This window comes from Heterodontus francisci, chromosome 5 (assembly GCF_036365525.1).
Source record: "Heterodontus francisci isolate sHetFra1 chromosome 5, sHetFra1.hap1, whole genome shotgun sequence".
NCBI lineage: Eukaryota > Metazoa > Chordata > Chondrichthyes > Heterodontiformes > Heterodontidae > Heterodontus > Heterodontus francisci.
In genome coordinates, this window is record NC_090375.1 from 19,883,779 (window position 1) to 19,907,657 (window position 23,879).

The following is a 23,879-nucleotide window of genomic DNA, read 5'->3' on the forward strand; positions in this document are numbered from 1 at the left end:
CAGCAGCAGCCACAGATCTCCCTGTAGAGGGGCTCCCCTCCCACCCCCGCAGTGGGGGCCCGGCTGCGAAGGCCATTTTTTTATTTTAAATTTAAGAATGCTGGAGAGAGGGGGCCTCCATTTTGAAGCACCCTCTCTCTCACTCACCTTCCATTGCAGCCTGCTGCTACTCTTGAGCTGGAAGGCCTCTGATTGGCCATCCAGCTTTGTGAGCTCACCCGTCGCTGTTCTTAATTGGACGGCAAGCTCGCCCTCTGGCCATGAACTGGCCGCCCCAGGGAAAATCACAATGAATGACTGTTTTCCATATTGTGTGGGCTTCTGACCCACATTTGACCGTGGGGTTCAGGAACCCGGGGGCGGGGGGTGGGGGTTGGGGGGTGGGTGAAAATCCTGCCCATGGCCTTTCTGTTATAAAAGCAGAAAATGTTGGAATTACTCATCTGTGGCGAGAGAAACAGAGTTAATTGCTTGAATGTTATGTTGGGTGGAAGGCCCTGCCCACCAGCCGAAAGAGCGGTGGAGAGCCCGCTTCCCCCAGGCCTGGGGAGCCAGGCCTGGAATTTTTGCTCCCCAGGCCTTTAATTGGTCTTGGGAGGGATTTCCACATCCTTGTGGCAGGAAGTCCCGCCTAATGGAGCAGTGGCCAATCAGCAGGCCGGCAGCTCTTAGTAGCGCCACCGCGAGTGCTAGTTATAGTTGGAACTACACCGGGCCAGAGGAGGCAACAGGAAGGACAGCTCCAGAACTTAGGTAGGTTTTTAGGGACTCGCCGGAGACAATAGGCTGGGTCCCAGCGAGGCAAGGGGGGTCAGTTGGGGGTGGGAAGTGTTATGCGTTGGGGGCAGTTGGGGCAGCTAATTGGCCACTTAAGGGCCTTGATTGTCTTGGGGCGGGAAGGCTGTTTCTCGCTACCACCTCCCTGCATAAAATTGCTGCGGGGGGCGAGAGAAGGTTGGGAATGTCCCCCCCACCTCCCACTCAATTTTACCCCCCTGCTACCGACACCAGCCTACTTGTTGGGAGCCGTCAAATTCCAGCCAACGTTTCAGGTTGGTGACCTTTCATCAGGGAAAAGTTAGAAATGTAGTAGGTTTTAAGCAAGTGAGGGAGTGTGGGAGAAAAGAACAAAAGGGAAGGTCTGTGATACTGTGGAAGGAAGGAAGGATTAAATGACAAAATGGTTAGTAGTGCAAGGCTAAAGGGAGTGGTAATGGGACAACTGAAGAGACAAAAGATGTGACTTGAGGAGGTGTGAATGGCAAAATGATGAACAGCTGCCGTCCGAAAGCAAAAAAAAGGTAAACAAGAGAGGAAAACTAAAACCAGCAAAGAAAAAGGAAACAAAATGGGGGCGGAGGTTATGATCTGAAATTCTGAAATTGTTGAACTCAATGTTGAGTCCTGAAAGCTGCAAAGTGCCCAATTGAGAGATGAGGTGCTGTTCCTCAAGCTTACGTTGAGCTTCATTGGCATACTGCTGGAGGCCGAAGACGGAGAGGTCAGCGTGAGAGCAAGGTGGAGAATTAAAATGACAGGCGATGGGAAGCTCGGGGTCACGCTTGCAGACTGGACAGAGATGTTCCACAAAGCAGTCAGTCAATCTGCGCTTGGTCGCGCCATTATAGAGCAGACTGCATTGTGCGTAGCGAATACAGTATACTAAATTAGGGGAAGTACACGTAAATCGCTGTTTCACCTGGAAGGAGTGTCTGGGGCCATGAATGTGAAGAGTGAGGAGGTAAAAAGGCAGGTGTTGCATCTCCTTTGCTTGCATGGAACGATGTCGTGGGAAGGGGAGGGGGTGTTGGGGGTGAATGAGGAATGGACCAGGGAGTCGTGGAGTGAACTGTACCTTCAGTATGCCGAAAGGGGAGGAGAGACGAAGATGTGGTGGCCTCACCCTGGAGGTGACGGAAATGGCAGAGGGTGATCTGTTGAATACAGGGGTGGAAAGTGAAAACAAGAGGGACCCTATCATGGGACTAGGAGGGAGGTGAAGTGATGAGAGCAGAAGTGCGGGAAATGGGACGGATATGGTTGAGGGCCCTGTCAACCACAGTGAGGGCAATCTTGGGTTGAGGAAAAAGGAACACATATCAGAAGTGCAGTTATGGAAGGTTGCATCATCTGAACAGATGCGACGGAGACAGAGAAACTGGAAGAATGGAATGGTGTCCTTACGGGAAGTAGGGTGGGAGGAAGTTCAGCTGTGGTTACAGTGAATATTCCTTGATAGCCAGAAATGGAGACAGGGAAGTTGAGGAAGGAAAGGGAAGATGGATCTCATGAAGGTGAGAGAAGGGTGCAAATTGGAAGCAAAGTTGATAAAATTTTCCAGTTCAGGGCGAGAGCAGGAAACAGCACTGATACAGTCATCAATGTACTGGAAAAAGAGGTGAGGGAGGGGGCCCAAGCAGGACTGGAACAAGGAATGTTCCACATTTCCCACAAAAAGGCAGGCATAGCTAGGACCCATGCAGGTACTCAGAGCAACACCTTTTATTTGGAGGAAGGGAGTGGAGTTGAAGGAGACGTTGTTCAATGTGAGAACACGTTCAGCCAGGCAGAGGAGGGTGGTGGTGGATGGGGACTGGTTGGGCCTCTGTTCAAGGAAGAAGCAGAGAGCCCTAAGACTGTCCTGGTGGGGATGGAGGTATAGAGAGATTGGACATCCACTGTGAAGAGGAGATGGTTAGGGTCAGATAATTGGAAACTGTTAAAGTGACGGAGGGCATCAGAAGAGTCATAGATGTAGGTGGGAATAGACTAGAAACAATAGAGTCGAGATAGGAAGAAATCAGTTCAGTGGGGCAGGAACAGGTTGAAACGATGGGTGGAATTTTCTGCCCATGGTGGGGTTCCCATTGCCGGGCTGAAAAGGCGGAGGAATCCAGTCTCGGCCAGCTGGAGCCCCTCCCCAGAGTGATTCTACAGCGCTCGGCCAATTAACAGACCAGTGCAGGGATCCCCAACCTTTTAAAGCCTGACATCCCGCCTCTAAGAGCTTCCGGCCAATCACAGGGCCAGCAGCTCAGTAGTATCGGCAGCGCCACCAGGAGTGGTGGCCAATGCTGGTACTGCAGAGGCCTTGGAGCAAGGCCCAGCGCTGGAGACTCAGACCTCAGATAAGCGAGTGGGAGTTGCCAGGGCATCCCGGAAGGCCCTGGCGATGGGACGGGGGGAGGGAGGGTGGACATTGAGTACAAGGGAAAGAGGGTACAGGGAGGTGTTTTGTTTGCTGGCAGGGGCCCTCCATGGGCCACCGATTGACCACGAGGAGTCCCCTCTGTCTAAGCCCACAGAGAGGTTACCTCATTTTATTAGGCAGCTTCCCCACGTGGTGGAGGCCTCCCTTGGCCTAATATCAGCAGCGGGGTGAAGAGGCCTTCAGGTAGCTGTTAATAGGCCTCTTAAGGGCTTCAATTGGCCTCTGGGCGGGAAGGCCGTCGTCGGACCCTGGCAAAATTGAGTTGGGATGGGAAGGCGACAGGCCTTCTGCTCCCCACCTCCTGTTGCAATTCTATGGGCCCCCCTGCCTCTGAACCCGTTGCGGGGGCTGGGGGGGATGTGGGGTGGTCTCATAAAATTCAGCCCGGTGCGTCTTATCAGAGCAGTCCTGTTTGTAGATTTTGGGAAGGAGGTTGAAGTGGGCTGTACAGGGTTGAGGAACTATGGGGCTGGAAGCTGTGGAAGGAAGATCTCCAGAGGAGATTGTAATATTCTGATGTGAATTATTATTATCACAGAATATCTGAGAGATTGATGATTACTGGAACAGGAGTTTATTTACATACGACTGACATTAATAGCCTCCACTTTCCCTCTATCTGAGGTTCTGTCCAAGATTTGTTACATCACTTCCTGTGATGACACTTAGAGTATTTACTTAGTCTGCCCAGTAACAACTCTATATTAAATTATACTACATCTCCCCCCAGGTCTTCTCAGAATGTTAACTGCTGTAGCGCTTTTACAACACATTCTACTGTCTCTAGAAGATGCCTGCGATTTTGAGTCTTTCAGTTCTTCTTTCTCATTCTTTGTACTTCGGTAAGACTATTTAATGACTTAAATTCTTCACTCGGGTTGTCGTCTGAGTTGGTGTCTGATTGCAGCTCTGTGAGTTCATCAACCTCTTGAGATGATTGTCCCTCTTGGATCTGCTGCATCTTGGTATTGCCACCAATGACCTTCTGTTTCTTTTTATTTTCCGTCGGTCAGTTTGAACAATGTACGTTCATGGATCTGGTGATTGTTCTGTCACTTCTCCATACCTTCTCTGAGCTCGAACCCAAACTGATTCTCCAGGTTGCATGTCTGTCAAATATTTGGTTCTGTGATGTCTGTCATAATTCTCGGATTGAATAGCTCTTCCTCTATTCTCTCACTCACTTTTTCCAAGTCTTCTGCACTCACTTGTAATTTATGCATTGTTGGAAGTATATGAATTTGTGTTCTCAACCTACATCCCATCAGTATGGGGAAGCGGCGGTGTAGTGGTAATGTCACTGGACTAGTAATCCAGAGCCCAGGCTAATGCTTTGGGGACAGGGGTTTGAATCCCACCATGGCAGATAATGGCATTTGGAATCAATTAATATATCTAGAATTAAAAAGATAGTCTAATAGTGGCCATGAAACCATTGTCGATTGTTGTAAAAACTCATCTCGTTCACTAATGTCCTTGAGGGAAGGAAATCTGCTGTCCTTACCTGGTCTGGCCGACATGTGACTCCAGACCCACACCAATGTGGTTGACTCCTGAAATGGCCTAGCAAGCCATTCAGTTCAAGGGCAATTAGGGATGGGCAATAAATGCTGGCCCAGCCAGCAACGCCCGCATCGCACAAATGAATAAAATGAAATTACATGGGGCGAAACCATTCTGAAGTGGTGTTGCTCTATCGTTTAAAAATGCTAATTGAAAATCTTCATTCTTCTTTAATAAAGATTTCACAGTCCTGACACCTGTATCTGATTCGTAGTTTGCCTGAGGAAAGCCTTACGCCTCTGTGAACTCTTTGAAGCATTCATTTGCGAATTGTGGCCCATTGTCAGATATCACCAAGTCTGGGATCCCGTGCATAGTAAAGATTTCTCTCAATGATGTGATTACAGCTTCTGAGCTTGGACCTTGTAGCTGCTTCACCTCAATCCACCTCAAATAGTAATCAACAATGATTGAGAACATCTTATTCTTATCCTCGAAAAGATCCATACCTAGACATTCCCATGGTCTAGTCGGAAAAGGTGATGTCATTAGTGGCTCCTTCATCGCATGACGATTGACAGCACACGTGATGCACCTTGATATCATCTCTTCGATCTCTTTCGATATACCAGGTCACCAAACTGGCTGTCATGTCCTGGCTCTGCACTGCGTTATTCCTAAAGTAATCTTTCCAAGATCCATAATCTTGGTATCCTGGGGATGACACTCATAGACTATTTCCATATTCTGCCCAGTTACAACCCTATATTACATTATACCAGAGGTGAGTTTTTTTTCTTTCAACCATGTGAGTACTTTATCAGTATGATCACTAGGATTGCAGTGAAATGCTGCAGTGAGGGTCTGGGAAGATTTTTACCTAAAGTGAAAGAGCGCCTGTCTCTAAAACTGTACATTTTCTTCATCCAAACTTGTCTAATCAAGGAGACAAACTTGCTGTTGTATGAACGTTTTGCAAATTCGCAGTTTCCTTCATCAAACATGACCCACTTGTCAGTTTTATGAACTTGGAGGCAGTGAAATGTGAGCTCTCTTCATTGCACATGATTTTGAACAGCTTTGGCAGCAAGCAGATTAGTGAAATTAATATTAGATGGCTCCTGAAACAATAATGATGAAGAATGCAATCCAGTAGTTCCAGGCAGGCTGCTTTACCTATGTTGCTTAGAATGGTTTGTGACGTGGTTGACTTAAAAGTTTTGTTGAATTTTGCACTTTCCCATGATTGAGTGAGCTACTATAATGTACAGAATGTCTCTGTCAGTGGAGCATAGTCAGTGAATGTACAAATTATCAGTAATCCCTTGGCCATATGTTGGGCGGGGCTGTCCTGTGCTATACAAGGAGACACTCTGTAGAGCACAAGCAATAGTGTGTTAGGATGAACAAATATATTGTACAGGTCAGTTTAGAGCTCTGTTTAGCCAGCAGCTCACTTACTGGTACGTAATAGCTGCTTTTGTGATTAAGCCAGTTTGATAGCAGCTCGATAAAGCAAGTAAAGCAGGGGCATCAAATATTTACAAATAGGCTGTGGGGATCAAGCCAGGAAGCATAGCTCTATGGAGAGCCAACATGGACTCGATGGGCTGAATGGCCTCCTGTGCTGTAAATGACTCTATGACTCTATGAGTTAGAATTCTGCTGTATGATAATGATTTCAAAGAGTAGTTATAATAGATTTGTAATTAGTTCCTACATTACAACAGGAACTACATTTTGAAAGTACTTCATTGATTGTAAAGCACTTTGGAACATCCGGAGGTGGTGAAAGGTATTATATAAATACAAGCCTTTCTTAATTTAGTTAATGGGTCTGTAAGACTCTTAAAAAGGGGGTCTCACTTCCCTCTAAGGTCCTGACCCCGTACTGAATATCAATCGCATGAAACAGACTTTGGATACAATTTCCACTTTATGTGGACACCTTTATTAACTCACCAAGCAATAGTATAGACTTACAACACCAGTTACTTAGTAGACCCGCATACAGGAGCTCATTCCTAGGTGGTCAGATCCGCTGAATGACTTTTCCCACATGACTTCCTGTGACTGACCAAGTCACACTTCCTGGCTGTGGCAACAAGGCTGTGGTCCTTGTGAGCTGTGGCTTTATGCCCCTTTCTGACCCTGGCCTCTTGGCATATCAGGTAATGTTTTGAATTGGGTCATCCGATTGGGTTTCAGTGCCTTATAAATTCCACCCTGGTTATGCAAGACCACCTGCACGTGGTCATATCCTGCTCTCAGCAGGAGGGTCTTTGGTGCATACCACCCATGGATACCTCGCGCAAAGGAAGATGGCTGTGGTTGTTGGAGGTCAATCATCTGAGCTCCAGAACATCACTGCAGGAGTTCCTCAGAGTAATGTCCTAGGCGCAACCATCTTCAGCTGCTTCATCTTCACCTTCCTTCAATCATAAGGCCAGAAGTGGGGATGTTCGCTGATGATTGCACAATGTTCAGCTCCATTCATGACTCCTCAAATACTGAAGCAGTCTGTGTAGAAATGCAGCAAGACCTGGACAATATCCAGGCTTGGGCTGATAAGTGGCAAGTAACATTTGCACAACACAAGTGCCAGGCAATGACCATCTTCAACAAGAGAGAATCTAACCATCTCCCCTTGACATTCAATGGCATTACCATCGCTGAAACCCCCACTATCAACATTTTAGGGGCTACCATTGACCAGAAACTGAACTGGAGTAGCCATATAAATACCGAGGCTACAAGAGCAGGTCAGAGGCTAGGAATCTTGCGGCGAGTAACTCACCTCCTGACTCCCCAAAGCCTGTCCACCATCTACAAGGCACAAGTCAGGAGTGTGATGAAATACTCTCCACTTGCCTGGATGGGTGCAGCTCCAACAACACTCAAGAAGCTTGACACCATCCAGGATAAAGCAGCCCGCTTGATTGGCACCCCATCCACAAACATTCACTCTCTCCACCACCGACGCACAGTGGCAGCAGTGTGTACCACCTACAAGATGCACTGCAGCAACGCACTAAGGCTCCTTAGACAGCACCTTCCAAACCTGCGACCTCTATCACTTCGAAGGACAAGAGCAGAATATGCATGGGAACATCACCACCTGCAAGTTCCTGTCCAAGTCACACACCATCCTGACTTGGAACCATATTGCTGTTCCTTCATTGTCGCTGGGTCAAAATCCTGGAACTCCTAACAGCACTGTGGGTGTACCTACCTCACATGGACTGCAGTGGTTCAAGAAGGCAGTTCACTACCACCTTCTCAAGGGCAATTAGGGATGGGCAATAAATGCTGGCATAGCCACATCCCATGAATGAATAATAAAAAAAAAAAATTTGCATCTTGATCAGGCAAGAAGGAAACTATTCACACATATTTCAAAAGGTCATTGTCCATGAGAGTGGTTGTGGACAAGCTGTTTGATGTTCTAAAGAGTCCAGACTACCACATCAGTGGCATATCCTGACGTGTGTGTGTGTGTGTGTCTGTGTGTGTCTGTCTGTGTGTGTGTGTGTGTCTGTGTGTGTGTCTGTGTCTGTGTGTGTGTGTGTGTGTGTGTATGTGTCCTTGTTCAGTTACACTGTCTTTTATTGTTAAAAAGTCTAATATGAATCCCAGCGATGATGTCTTAGGTCAGAATTCTTCTCCCTTCATCCCAACGTCCTCCCCCTCCATATTCCTACCACCCGGCAAGTCCCACCCGCTGGTCCACACCACAACTGGTTACATTTTATCTATGAACAGAAATGCAAGAGACATTAACAAATGCCTCACAGCATAACAAAAATACAAAAGAAATCCAAATGCCTTACACTCTACAATAATTTGGCGTTCACCTTTTGAGCACATGATGGCCATGGTTTAAGATGGTTTCTTCAATATTCCAGATATTTTAATATATGAAAATGTTCACCAATGAATAAGGAATTGATGGAACTAATGTGAGTCTGTACACTCGACAATATTATTTATTCCCTCATGCCCTTCTGGAGAGTCATCTCATTCTCCTGCTTCCAGTGCCTTCTTCCTACTAATATAGACTCTAGTAAAATAATCTAACACTCTGTCATTACCCATTCTGATTTGAAATCTCTGTGCTCCGAATATCAGTGCGATGTTAAGACAGTGCTAGGCGCACTGTAAGCACAGTCTTGCCCTGTCTTTGATTGACCCATGTGGTACCATGCAGCAGGAGGTATCAGTGTGGCTGAGTGGGTTGCACTGTTGACTCTGAATAAGAAGGTCATGGGTTCAAATCACACTCCTGGATGTAAGTGCTAAGGCTGATAGTCCAGTTCAGGACTGAGGAGTGCTGTATTGTCTGAGGTGCTATCTTTCAGATGAGAAGTTGAAGTGGGCCCTTTCAGGTGAATGTAAAAGGTCCCATGGGGTTATTTTGAAGAAGAGCAGTGGTTTTATCCCCAGTGTCCCGATCGATATTTACCCCTCAACCAACATTCCAAAAAAAGATGAGCTAGTCATTATCACATTGCTATTTGTGGGAGCACTGTGTTTCCCACATTACAATAGTGAGTGCACTTCAAATGTACTTCATTGCCTGTAGAGCAATTTGGGGCATCCTGTGCTCAGGAAAGGCGGTATATAAATGTAACTTTTTTTATTGTAGAGTTTCCAAGATTCTTTGCTGGTATCTTGTTGGATTTCAGAGCTCTATTGGGAGCAGTAATGTATATTCTACAGACATTGGAAATAGACTAGAATTAACTGACCTCACCTGATCTAATAAGAGTTTATATGCAATCCAATGATGGGAATTGGAAAAGGAGATATTGGGACGGATGATTAAAAGCTTCTGGACTGAAAAAGGTAGGCTTTACATTGAATCTTAAAGGGGGAGGTGCTTAGGCAGGACTTCCAGGGCTTAGACCCTAAGAGGCTGGAGGTGTTCTGACCAATGATGGGGAAGAGGGAAAGGGGGTGCAGAAAACTCTATAGTTGGAGGAACAATGAGATTTGGTGACTTGGTTCTAAAAGAAAGCGAAAGAAAGAGTTGCCTTTCAGGTCCGCCTTACAGCCAATGACGTATTTTTTTGAAGTGTAGTCACTGTTGTAATGTAGGAAATGTGGCAGCCAATTTATGTGCAGCAAGCTCCTGCAAACAGCAATGTGATAGTGAGCAGATAATCTGTTTTAATAGTGATTGAAGGATAAATATTGGCCAGGATATCAGGGAGAACTCCCAAGCTCTTCTTCAAAATAGTGCTGTTGGATCTTTTACGTCCACTTGAGGGGGCAGACGAGGTTTAAAGTCTCATCTGAAAGATGGTACTTCAGGCAGTGCAACTGGAGTGTCAGTCTAGAACTTTTGTGCCTGACCCCTAAGGCTGGAGAGGATTCTAAATAGAGAGAGGGATGAGGTTCCGAAGAGTTTTAAATCCAAAGGTGAAGAATTAAGTTAGGAGGCGATGGGAGACAATGTGGGTCAGCGAACATAGAGGGCTAGTGAAGTGGGATTTGGTGCAGGATCGGATACAGGCAGCTGACCTTTGGATAAGCTGAAGCTTACGAAGGATAGAGGATGAGCCAGAGGCCAGTCTGCTTTCAGAGAGATTGAGGAAACACAAGAAACCAGTCCTGATCTCAAGAGGCCCCGATTTTTAAAGTTCTCATTCTTATTTTCAATTCCTTCCTTCACCTCAGTCCTCCCCTATCTCTGTAAATTCCTCCAGCCCCACAACCCTCTGAGATAGCACCTCTTTGACTTTCATCACCCCACCATTGGTGGCCGTACCTTCATCTGCCGAGGCCCTAAGCTTTGGAATTCCCTTCCTAACCCTCTCCAACTCTTAACCTCTCTCTCCACCTTCAACATGCCCCTTAAAACCTACCCTTTTGACCAAGCTTTATGTTACTTGTTCTAATATCTCCTTACATGACGCGGTGCTAAATTTTGGTTGATGTGACGCGCCTTGGGATGTTTTACTATGTTGAAGCTATATCAATGCAAGTTGTTGTTGATTGTGGCTTGCTGGCAGAAGCCTTTGCAGAGGCCCAGGAAGGTATTCCTTGTGTATCCTTTCACCAGTTAGTACTCGGGAACAGCTGGAAAATGGATGGAAAAATCAGGAATGTGGGATGTGGTGGAGGCTGTGTGTAATGATTTCAAACACAAGTGCAAGTTTATAAAATTTTTTCGAACCGAAAGTTTTTGTTAGTTGTTCAAGATCAAATTTATACGTCATTCAGTACTGAGTACAGTAAGTACTGAACATTATATTGGATAGATATAAAATTATGCATTCAGTTAGAATGGGAAAATTGATCAACAATGAAAAATGATAGAAATTTAAAAATTTGGCTGCTGAAAAGATGTTTTTTCAGTGTGTCCTTTTTATCATGATTACGTGATATAAATTTTGAAAATATTTTGGAGTTATGGCAGTCTCAAAGTTATAGTAAAACTTTATGTGCTCTGAGTTCAATTGATGCATACTGAATATAGCATGCAGTAAATGGCAGAACCCTGAGGAGTATTGACAGGCAGAGAGATCTGTGCGTACAGGTCCACAGGTCACTGGAAGTGGCAACGCAGGTGGATAAGGTAGTCAAGAAGGCATACAGCATGCTTGCCTTCATCGGTCGGGGCATAGAGTACAAAAATTGGCAAGTCATGTTGCAGCTGTACAGAACCTTAGTTAGGCCACACTTAGAATATTGCGTGCAATTCTGGTCGCCATACTACCAGAAGGACGTGGAGGCTTTGGAGAGGGTACAGAGGAGGTTTACCAGGATGTTGCCTGGTCTGGAGGGCATTAGCTATGAGGAGAGGTTGGATAAACTCTGATTGTTTTCACTGGAACGACGGAGGTGGAGGGGCGACATGATAGAGGTTTACAAAGTTATGAGCGGCATGGACGGAGTGGATAGTCAGAAGCTTTTTCCCAGGGTGGAAGAGTCAGTTACTAGGGGACATAGGTTTAAGGTGAGAGGGGCAAAGTTTAGAGGGGATATGCGAGGCAAGTCCTTTACACAGAGGGTGGTGAGTGCCTGGAACTTGTTGCCGGCGGAGGTGGTGGAAGCAGGTACGATAGCGACGTTTAAGAGGCATCTTGACTAATACACGAATAGGATGGGAATAGAGGGATACGGTCCCCGGAAGTGCAGAAGGCTTTAGTTTAGGCAGGCATCAAGATCGGCGCAGGCTTGGAGGGCCAAATGGCCTGTTCCTGTGCTGTACTGTTCTTTGTTCTTTGTTCTTTATACTTTTAACAAGCATTTTCAGTGGGATAGAAGTGAAAAACAGTTATGCTCAACTTGCATAGAAACCTGGTTCAATCACACTTGGGCCGGGTTTTATCTGGACGATGGGGGTATCAGCCACCGGCTAAAGGGTGAGAGCCCTGCGTCAGCTCCTCTGGGGAAGGCCCACCAAATCAAGTGCCTATTAAGCACTTAAGTGGACAGTGACAGACCTTCCCCGGGATCAAGGACCCTGGCAACAGAAATCCTGCCCAAGCTGTCAATCAGTCAGAGGCCGGCAGCTCTTTAACTGAGCAATGCCAATGCAGAGGCAGTGGCTGCTGCTGCTAATGGACTCATCCTAGGCCTGAGGCAGTGGTTGCTACTACTAATGGATTCATCCTAGGCCAGAGGCAGTGTCTGCTACTACTAATGGATTCATCCTAGGCCAGAGGCAGTGGCTGCTACTACTAATGGAGTCATCCCAGGCCAGAGGCAGTGGCTGCTGCTGCTAATGGATTCATCCTAGGCCAGAGGCAGTGGCTGCTACTACTAATGGAGTCATCCCAGGCCAGAGGCAGTGGCTGCTGCTGCTAATGGATTCATCCTAGGCCAGAGGCAGTGGCTGGTACTACTAATGGATTCATCCTAGGCCAGAGGCAGTGGCTGCTACTACTAATGGATTCATCCTAGGCCAGAGGCAGTGGCTGCTGCTGCTAATGGATTCATCCTAGGCCAGAGGCAGTGTCTGCTACTACTAATGGATTCATCCTAGGTCAGATGCAGTGGCTGCTACTACTAATGGATTCATCCTAGGCCAGAGGCAGTGTCTGCTACTACTAATGGATTCATCCTAGGTCAGAGGCAGTGGCTGCTACTACTAATGGATTCATCCTAGGCCAGAGGCAGTGGCTGCTACTACTAATGGAGTCATCCTAGGCCAGAGGCAGTGGCTGGTACTACTAATGGAGTCATCCAAGGCCAGAGGCAGTGGCTGCTACTACTAATGGAGTCATCCTAGTCCAGAGGCAGTGGCTGGTACTACTAATGGATTCATCCTAGGCCAGAGGCAGTGGCTGGTACTACTAATGGATTCATCCTAGGCCAGAGGCAGTGGCTGGTACTACTAATGGAGTCATCCTAGGCCAGAGGCAGTGGCTGCTGCTGCTAATGGATTCATCCTAGGCCAGAGGCAGTGTCTGCTACTACTAATGGATTCATCCTAGGTCAGATGCAGTGGCTGCTACCACTAATGGATTCATCCTAGGCCAGAGACAGTGTCTGCTACTACTAATGGATTCATCCTAGGTCAGATGCAGTGGCTGCTACTACTAATGGAGTCATCCTAGGCCAGAGGCAGTGGCTGGTACTACTAATGGATTCATCCTAGGCCAGAGGCAGTGTCTGCTACTACTAATGGATTCATCCTAGGCCAGAGGCAGTGGCTGCTACAACTAATGGATTCATCCTAGGCCAGAGGCAGTGGCTGCTACTACTAATGGAGTCATCCTAGGCCAGAGGCAGTGGCTGGTACTACTAATGGAGTCATCCTAAGCCAGAGGCAGTGGCTGCTACTACTAATGGAGTCATCCTAGGCCAGATGCAGTGGCTACTACTACTAATGGATTCATCCTAGGCCAGAGGCAGTGGCTGCTACTACTAATGGATTCATCCTAGGCCAGAGGCAGTGGCTGCTGCTACTAATGGAGTCATCCTAGGCCAGAGGCAGTGGCTGGTACTACTAATGGAGTCATCCTAGGCCAGAGGCAGTGTCTGCTACTACTAATGGATTCATCCTAGGCCAGAGGCAGTGGCTGGTACTACTAATGGATTCATCCTAGGCCAGAGGCAGTGGCTGGTACTACTAATGGAGTCATCCTAGGCCAGAGGCAGTGGCTGCTGCTGCTAATGGATTCATCCTAGGCCAGAGGCAGTGTCTGCTACTACTAATGGATTCATCCTCGGCCAGAGGCAGTGGCTGGTACTACTAATGGAGTCATCCTAGGCCAGAGGCAGTGGCTGCTGCTGCTAATGGATTCATCCTAGGCCAGAGGCAGTGGCTGCTACTGTTAATGGACTCATCCTAGGCCAGAGGCAGTGGCTGCTACTACTAATGGATTCATCCTAGGCCAGAGGCAGTGGCTGCTACTACTGATGGAGTCATCCTAGATCAGATGCAGTGGCTGCTACTGTTAATGGACTCATCCTAGGCCAGAGGCAGTGGCTGCTGCTGCTAATGGACTCATCCTAGGCACTGGAGCAGGATACAGATCTGTCAGGGAGGGAGAGGTTTCACAGGGTGGAGGTGGCGGGGGAGAGTGGTTTAGGGGGGTCGGCAGCAAGAGCAGAGGGGTCACTCTCAGCGGGCCCCCCCTTGTTCCTGGTGCCAGATCTCTTTTTTAGGCACTAGGTGCCTTTTAACAAGGGAACCCCCCCCCCCCACCCCCCCCCCACTCCCTTGGAGCTGGCAGGCAACCACATGGGTTTGCTCGGCATTCTCCCATGTGGCAACAGGCCTGCCCGCCGCTGGACTAGTATCAGCGTTAAATGCCCACTTAAGGGCCTCAATTGGCAGCGAGGTGGGAAGGCCGTTCACAGGGTTACCCACCCCGGACTAAATTTGTGTGGAGACGGGAAGGTGGTGGTATCCCCCTACCCGCACCATCCTACCCGATTATATGCCCTCCCGGCCTCCAACGTCACTGTGGCGGGAGAGCATAAAGCTCCCCCCTTGGAGTGCGGTGAGCGGACTTGGTCTTCATATCCTAAAAAATTATATAGAGGCACTGGCCTTTGCCAGTTCTGATAAAAGGTCACAGACCTGAAACATTAACTATGTTTCTCTCTCTACAGATGCCGTCAGACCTGTTAAGTATTTCCAGCACTTTCTGTTTTTATTTCATTTATTGCCCATCCCTAGCTGCCCTTGAGAAGGTGGTGGTGAGCTGCCTTCTTGAACCGCTGCAGTCCATGTGGTGTAGGTACACCCACAGTGCTGGTCAGGAATTCCAGGATTTTGACCTATTGGCAAGGAAGGAACAGCGATATGTTTCCAAGTCAGTATGGTGTGTGAGGATTCAGCGATGGCAATGCTATGGAACGTCAAGGGGAGATGGTTAGATTCTCAGTTAGGTCACTATCTGAGGAGTTGTGAAGGGGACTGAGCACTGTGCAATCAAGAGCAAACATCTCCACTTCCGACCTTATGCTGGAGGGAAGGTCACTGATGAAGCAGCTGAAGATGGTTGGACCTAGCGCACTACCCTGATGAGCTCCTGCAGCAATGTCCTGCAGCTACGACAATTAGTTACCAACAACCACAACCATCTTCCTTCAACAAGTGGAGAATTCTCCCCCGATTTCCAATGACTTCAGTTTTGCTCGGGTTCCTTGATGCCACACTCGATCAAATGCTGCCCTCAATCATGGACATAGAATCATAGATTGAAGCAGCATAGAATGAGACATTGTGCCCATTGGGCCTGTGCCAACTCTTTCAAAGGTCTATCTTAATTAATTCCACTCGTCGGCTTTGTCCCTATAACCCAGTAATGTTTCCCCTTCAAGTATTTTTCCAATTTCCTTTTGAAAGTTATTATTTAATCTGCTTCCACCACCCTTTCAGACAGCGCATTCCAGTTCATAACTCAATGTGTAAAAACAGCCTCATATCGCCTCTAGTTCTTTTGCCAATTATCTTAAATCTTTGTCCTCTGGTTGCTGACTGGCCACTGGAAACAGCTTCTCCTTATTTATCAAAACCTTCCACAATTTTGCACACCTCTATTAAGTTTTCTCTTTATCTTCCCTGCTTTAAGGAGAACAATCACAGTTTCTCTGGTCTCTTCACATAACTGGATCATTCTAGTAAATCTTCTCTGCACCTTCTCCAAGGCCTTGACGTCCTTCCTGAGGTGTGGTGCCCAGAATAGAACAGAATATTCCAGCTGAGGCCGAACTAGTGTCTCATAAATATTTAGCATAATTTCCTTGTTTTTGTACTCTCTGCCTCTACTATTAGAATCATGGAATAGAATCATAGAATGGTTACAGTGCAGAAGGAGACCAATTGGCCCGTCGTATCTGTGCCGGATCTGTGCAAGAGCAACTCAGCTAGTCCTATTGCCCCACATTTTGCCCATAGCCCTGCAACTTTTTTCTCTTCAGGTAAATATTCGGTTCTCTTTTGAAAGCTGTGATTGTATTGGCCTCCACCACACTCTCAGGCAGTCCATTCCAAATCCTAACCACTGACTGCATGAAGAAGTTTTTTTCTCATGTCGCCGTTGCTTCTTTTGCCAATCGCCTTCAATCAGTGTCCTCTGGCTCTTGACCCTTCCGCTAATGGGAACAGTTTCTCTCTTTCTACTCTGTCCAGACCCTTCATGATTTTGAACAGCTCTATCAAATCTCCTCGCAACCTTCCCTTTGCCAAAAAGAACAGTCCCAGCTTCTCCAATCAATCCTCGTAACTGAAATCCCTCATCCCTGAAACCATTCTCGTGAATCTTTACTGCACCCTTTCTAATGTCTTCACAACGTTCCTAAAGTGTGGTGCCCAGAATTGGACTGTTTTTTGTTGGACCTGTGATTCATAAATGTTCCCCATAACTTCCTTGCTTTTGTATTCTATTCCTGTATTAATAAAGCCCAGGATCCCGTATGCCTTATTAACCACTTTCTCAACCTGCTGTGCCACCTTCAACGCTTTGTAAACATATGCCCCCAGGTCCCTCTGCTCCTGCACCCCCTTTAGAATGGTACCCTTTATTTTATACTGCCTCTCCTCCTTCTTCCTACCAAAATGTATCACTTTACAGTTCTCTACATTAAATTTCATTTGTCACGTGTCTGCCCATTCCACCAGCCTCTCTACGTCCTCTTGAAGTCTATCACTATCCTGCTCACGTTTCACAATACTTCCAAGTTTTGTGTCATCTGCAAATTTTTGTATTGTGCCCTGCACCTCAACTCTAGGTCATTAATATAAATCAAGAAATGCAGTGGTCTTAATACTGACCCCTGGGGAACCCCACTGTATACCTTCCTCCAGTCTGAAAAGCAACCATTCACCATTACCCGCTGTTACCTGTCAGTCAGCCAACTTTGTATCCATGCTGCCATTGTCCCTTTTATTCCATGGGTTTCAACTTTTCTGACAAGCCTGTTATGTGACACTTTATCAAACGCTTTTTAGAAGTTCATGTACACCACATGAACTGCATTACCCTCATCAACCCTCTATTACTTCATCAAAAAACTCAATCAAGTTAGTTAAACATGATTTGCCCTTAACAAATCTGTGCTGGCTTTCCTTAATTAGTCCACATTTACCCAAGTGACTGTCCAAGCTTTCCCAATTCTCCAGCCCTCTGGCACCATCCCTGTATCTGAGCATTTAAAGATTATGGCCAGAGCCTCCGCAATTTCCATCCTTACTTCCCTCAGTTTCCTTGGATCCATCTCATCCTGGTGACTTAACATTTTTAAGTACAACCAGCCTATCTAATACCTCCTCTTTATCAATGTTTAGCCCATCCAGTGTCTCATATGCCTCCTCGTTCGCTATGCTTTTGCCACGTCTTCTTCCTTGATAAAGTAGTCATTTAGATTTTCAGCCATGCCCTCTACCTTCACGTATAAATCCCCTTTTAGGACCCTACTCGGTCCCACTCCTCATTTTAGCATTCATTTACTACTTATATGCCTACAGAAGACTTTTGGATTCCCTTTTATGTTATTTACCAGTCTCTTCTCATACTCTCTCTTTGCTTCTATTTATTTTTTCAGTCTCTGTCTGAACTTCCTATATAAGCCTGGTTCTCAATTCTCAACCTGATATCTGTCATATGTACCTTTTTTTTTGCTTCAGCTTCTGCTCTCTTTCACCATCCAGGGAACTCTGGATCTGTTTCCATTACCTTTTCCCCTTGTTGGAATGTACCTCAACTATACCCAAACTATCTCATCTTTAAAAGCAACCCATTCTTCAATTACAGTTTTGCCTGCCAATCTTTGATCCCAATTTACTTGAGCCAGACCTGTTCTCACCTCACTGAATTTGGCCCTCCCCCAATTAATTAGATTTACTCTGCATTGCTCCTTGACCCTTTCCATAGTTAATCTAAACCATATAATACTATGATCACTGTCCCCTAATGTTCCTACTGACACTTGATCCACTTGACCCACCACATTCCCCAGAACCAGATCCAGCAATGCCTCCTTCCTCATTAGATCAGGAATCTAAAGCCCTCCATCCTGCACCATCTTTCCAGCAACGTATTCATCTTCTCTATCTTCCTATTGCTATGCTCATTAGCATGTGACACCGGGAGTAATCTAGAGATTACTACCTTTAAGGTCCATCTTGCTAGTTTCTTTCCTAGCTCCCAAAAATCTGCCTGAAGGACCTCATTTCTCTTTCTGCTTATATCGTTGGTACCGATATGGATCACGACCGCTGGCTATTCACCCTCAGAATGCTCTGCAGCTGCTCAGTGAAATCATGGATCCTGACACCAGGGAGGCAACATACCATTCTGTATTCACATCTGCATCCACAGAAACACCTGTCTGTTCCCCTAACTATCGAATCCCCCATCACTATTGCTTTCCCAATCTTCCTCCTGCCCCCCCAGTACATCTGGAACAGCCATGGTGCCGTGGACTTGGCTCTGGCTGCATTCCCCAGAAGAACCATCGCTCTCACCAGTATGCAGTGTCACCCTCACCTCACCTCTGGACTTCAGCTCTTTTTCTCATGTTTGGGGCAAGGTGGTAATGAGGTCTGGAGCTGAGTGGCCCTGGCAGAACCCAAACTGAGCTTCAGTGAGCAGGTTATTGCTGGGTCAGTGCTGCTTGATAGCACTGTCGATGATCCCTTACATTACTTTGCTGATGATCAAGAGCAGACTGATGGAGCAGTAATTGGCCAGGTTGGATTTGTCCTGTTTTTTTGTGGACAGGACCTACCCGGACAATTTTCCACATTGTTGATGTCAGTGTTGCAGCTTTACTGGAACAGCTTGGGTCGGGGTGCGGCTAGTTCTGGAGCACAGGTCTTCAGTACTACAGCCGTTATACTGCCAGGGCCCACAGCCTTTGCTGTATCTAGTGTTGGTCAAGAGATTAAATATTGGCAATGACACCAGAAAGAATTCCCCTGCTTTTTCCCCCCAAAAGAGTGGGGATATTTTCTTTCCATCTCAGAGGGCAGAAGGAGCCTTGCTTTAATATCACAGTGAAAGAGCTGCACAGGAGTGTTAGCCTGGATTATATACTTGAGAGACGTGAACACACACTTTCTGACTCTGAAGTGAGAGTACTTCCACTAAGCCACAGCTGACTTATGGTGATACAACATTCACACACTAAAGAAAACTGCTGCAGAAGAATTAACAGAAAAGGTAGAGCTTCTATGTTTTGATTTTTCTAATAAGTTCAGAATTCAGCCAAATTCCTGAATGTAACACCACTTCAATTCACAAAGCTATATCCTGTCCGCGAAACACTTCATCGAGCCATACAGCACAGAAGGCAGCCATTCGGCCCATCGTGCCTGTGCTGGTTCTTTGCAGAGCTATACAATTAATCCCAAACTCCTACTCGTTCCCCTGCAAATTTTTCCTTTTTTAAATAAACTCCCTTTTGAAAGTTAACGCTGAATCTGCTTCCACCGCCTTTTCAGGTGGCACATTCCAGATCACAACAACTCGCTGCGTTAAAAAAAAAATTCCCCTCATCTCCCTGCCGGCCAATTATTTTAAATCTCTATTTGAATATCCCCATTAAACTGCTTCTTAGCAGTTGCAGAAAATGTGTGTGGATTGAAGCGTCTGTCATATGCTCTGCCCACCAGTACAACCTAATTGAAGGTAAAGCTGATGAGTGTATCACCACCCACAATGTCTCTGCACCTTTCATAACCAAAAACGTTTAACGTAGTCTGAAGAAGTCTTAGTGTTAAGATGATCCTTTAGTTCAGACCATAGCTGGAGTATTGCGTACAATTCTAGGCACCGCACTTTAGGAAGGATTTCAAGGCATTGAAGAGGGTACAGAGGAGGTTTACAGGATGATACCAGAGAGGAGAGGTTTCAGTTCTGTGGAGAGACTAGAGACACTTAGACTGTTCTCCTTAGAGCAGAGAAGGTTAAAGTGAGATCTGATGGAGGTACTCAAAATTCTGAGGGATCTTGACAGGGTAAATGGGGAAAACTGGCTTCTCGGGCAAGTGGACTGGTAACCAGAGGCCATAGATTGAAGATAATTGCCAAATGAAGTGGAGGGAAAATGAGGAGAAATTTCTTCCTGTAGGGTTGTTAGGCTCTGGAACACATTGCCTGAAATGGTGGTGGAATCAGGTTGCCAGGATTTTTTAAAAGGCCATTGGAAATGTATTTGAAGAGGGCCAATTTGCAGGGCAACGGGGAGAAAGGTGGGGTGTGGGACGAAATTGGACAGCCCTTTCAAAGAGCCAGCACAAGTGTGAGAGGCTGAATGGCCTGTTCCTGTGCTGGTTGTTTGGTGACCGGCTGGTGAACTTTTCTGGCTCCTATTCACAGTGATCCTGGTGGATTACTGGGTGATTGATGCAATGAGTTGGCAACAGTGCACCATCGTGCTGCCAATTTCCAGTGAATATTTTCCCACGTTTAGCTTCCAGGCCGAGGTTTTACATGTGATATGATGCAATCTTGCTGACCATGACACATCCAGGATAACTGTGAGCGTCACTAAGTCTTTTTTATCCTTTCGCCAAGTGAGGCCTGTCTAAATTCCATGTTTGTTCACTGTGTTCCAGGTACGTGCTGAGGAACGGCAGCGGCAACTGGTTGGCAAAGCAGATCAGGAAGCACCGACCCAAAGACGGGCCAATGGAGCCCTCCAGTGCCCACAGGTGGTGCACCCTCCATACAGAATACATCTGGTATGACCCAGAGCTAATCCCACAGCCCCCTGCTGATTACGGCACCGCAAAGCTGCATGTCTTCTCCAACTGGGGGGTTGTGACCTATGGAGGGGGCTTACCTAACGACCTGGGGAATACCTTTGTCTCTTTTAAGTCAGGGAAGCTCGGCGGGCGTGCCGTGTATGAGATAGTCCATGAGAATCCTTACTCATGGATTGATGGCTGGAAGAACTTCAACCCAGGGCATGAACATCCAGATCAAAACTCGTTTACTTTTGCCCCCAATGGGCAGGTGTTTGTCTCAGAGGCTTTATATGGGCCGAAGTATAGCTACTTGAATAATGTGCTGATATTCTCCCCGTCCCCAACTAGTCAATGCAATCAGCCCTGGGAGGGTCAGCTGGGCGAGTGTGGCCAGTGGCTCAATTGGATGGCAGACGAGGCTGGAAGGTCAGCAGGGGAGCTGGTAACTGCGACGCAGCATGGAGGGATGCTGTTCATCAGCGGTGAGGCCGCGGCTGCCTATTCCTCCGCCATGCGGCTGAACAGCGTGTACCGTGCCCTCCTGCTCCTGAATCCACAGGTGCTGCTGGTAATTGATCACATCGAGCGGCGAGAGGATTCTCCTGTGAATCTGGTCAGTGCCTTCTTCCACAACCTTGACATTGACTTCAAGTACGTCCCCTACAAAGCCATGGGCCAGCTAAACGGAGCCATGATGGATGTCTGGGACGCTCAGTACAAAATGTTTTGGTTCGATCATCATGGCAACAGCCCTGCCTCCCGGATACAGGAGGCAGAACAGGCTGCTGAGTTCAAGAAGAGATGGACCCAATTTGTCAATGTCACCTTTGCCCTTGGAAAGCGTGTCACCAGAATCGCCTATGTGTTCCATGGGCCATACGTCAAGATTTCCAATTGCAGGTTCATTGACGACAGTAGACAGGGACTGAAGGTAACACTAAACGTTAATGATACAGAGACAGTTGTGTCTGTGGTGACTCAGTATACTGACCCGACTGTGCGGTTCAGTTATTTAGGATTTGGGGGCTACGCGAAGGTGGAGGATGCAAATCAAGTCACAAGATTTGGTTTCGGGACAACCGCTTTGCAGCGGCAAAGGAGAATCACGACCAACTTCTTTCATTTTGGGTTAACGGTGAAAGTACTCATGGCCATCGCCTTGTTCGTCGGCTTGGTCCTCCTGGCCGCCCACTGGAAGCTCTACATCTCCTTCAGCAAGCTGTTACGCTTTGCATTACTGATGATCATCACGCTGTGGTTTATGGAGCTGGTGGCCCTGTGGAGCACATGCACACAGCCCCTATGCGGCATGAACTGGAATGGGGATGACGCCAACTCGGATGTGGATGGCCACTCAAAACAATGGGATGAGAGCCTCGGCAAAATGTCACCCGTCGTCATCACTGCCCTCCCGGGCTCAGGGGCAGAAATCCTGAAGCACCTCTTTGTTAACAACACCGACTTCATCTACATCAGGGTCCCCACGGAGCACTTGGACATTCCCGAGATGGAATTTGAGTTTGACTCCTTTGTCGACGCTTGCGAGTGGAAGTTATCCGATGTCCAAGCTGGCCGCTATCGTTTGATCCAGGGTTGGCTTCAGTCACTGGTGCAAAATACAAAGCTCCATTTGCAGAATATTCAGTTGCACACCAGGGACAGAAGTCTGTTTCCTGCGGAAAAGTCCAATGGAGTCAAGAAGAGGAAGTACAGAAGGAAGGCTTCCTTGATGGATCAGAATGTGAAGTACAAGGAAAACCTAGAGAAGGACACAGAATATATTAAAGGACTGAGGAGGCACCTTGCTTCCTACCCCAACACACGTGTAGTACTCAGTTTAAGCAGCGGGAGTTGGACGCTAAAGCTTCCATTTGTGCAGGGAGTTATAGGACCTTCAATGAGGGCTGTATACATGGTGAGGGACCCACGTGCGTGGATCTATTCATTGCTGTATAACAGCAAGCCCAGTCTTTATTCTCTAAGAAATGTGCCCCAACATTTAGCCATGCTGTTTAAGGAAGAAAATCGTAAGGAAAAATGTGATTTGGACTCTGGGTATGCCTTTGAATATGAACTACTTCGGACGCAGTTTTCAGTACTGAGCAAAGATACTGTGTCCCTCTTGGCTCATCTGTGGCTCGCAAACACGAGGGCAACTTTGAGGATAAACAAGAAACTGCCAGCCGCCAACTACCAACTGCTGAAATTTGAAGATGTTGTTAACTTTCCTCAGGAAACGGCTGAGAAAATCTATGTCTTTTTGGGCTTTACTCTCCCCCCTGCTGTACTAAACAGGATACTTTTTGCCACCTCGACAAACCTATTCCACCTTCCATTCGAAGGCGAGGTATCACCCAGTAACCTCCACATCTGGAGGGGCAAAATGCCGGAGAAGGACATCCGGATAATCGAGGACATCTGCTGGTCAGTGATGAGTCAGTTAGGGTATTCCAGGTTTACCAGTTGAAAGCTGTTTTCGCCAGGAGTTACAAAAGCGCTGACAACATTGTTTGCACAATAAAAGTTGAACGGGTCTGGGAACTTTTGAAGAAGAAGTTTAATTTGAAAAGTTTAGGTCAAAAGAAACGGATTGCGTCTCTGGCCTCCTGGGTACTACTTTGGAAATAATTGTTACCAGAGGCCCCACAGGGTCCTGCAAGGAGACACGTTGAAGATGGGGACGCTGGGGAATTTTTCAATGAGTGTGAAAGACATGGAATGAGGATGTTTTTGGCGGGGGGGGGGGGGGGGGGGGTGGGGTGGGTTGGGGTGCGGGGTGTGGGGGGGAAGGTAAAAGTAATCTTGCGGCATTCATTAATGATGTGGTGCTCTGTAGCGTTTATCATACAAGTCAGCATTCAGGAATGTGTCATTCAACTCAGCCCATTAAGTGATAATTAGCTGCAGATGCTGTTTCTTTTCTTTGCAGTTGGTTCTCATGCTTCTGGGCTGCGAACCTATTACAAACAGTCTCAGAAAGAGACCTGCCGCAGCTGTTCCTGAACAGAG

The 23,879-nt window shown here is 47.0% G+C and overlaps 1 protein-coding gene across 1 annotated transcript in view; it reads left to right on the forward strand.

Annotated features, from left to right (window-relative positions):
• LOC137369762 (dermatan-sulfate epimerase-like protein) overlaps positions 1-23,590 on the forward strand; it is a 44,897-nt gene extending 21,307 nt beyond the window's left edge. The window contains exon 2 of the mRNA XM_068031178.1: positions 20,739-23,590. Within this exon, the coding sequence (XP_067887279.1) occupies positions 20,739-23,337 (2,599 nt within the window). The 3' untranslated portion in view covers positions 23,338-23,590. The remainder of the gene's footprint in view (positions 1-20,738) is intronic.
• Positions 23,591-23,879: the final 289 nt, after the last annotated feature.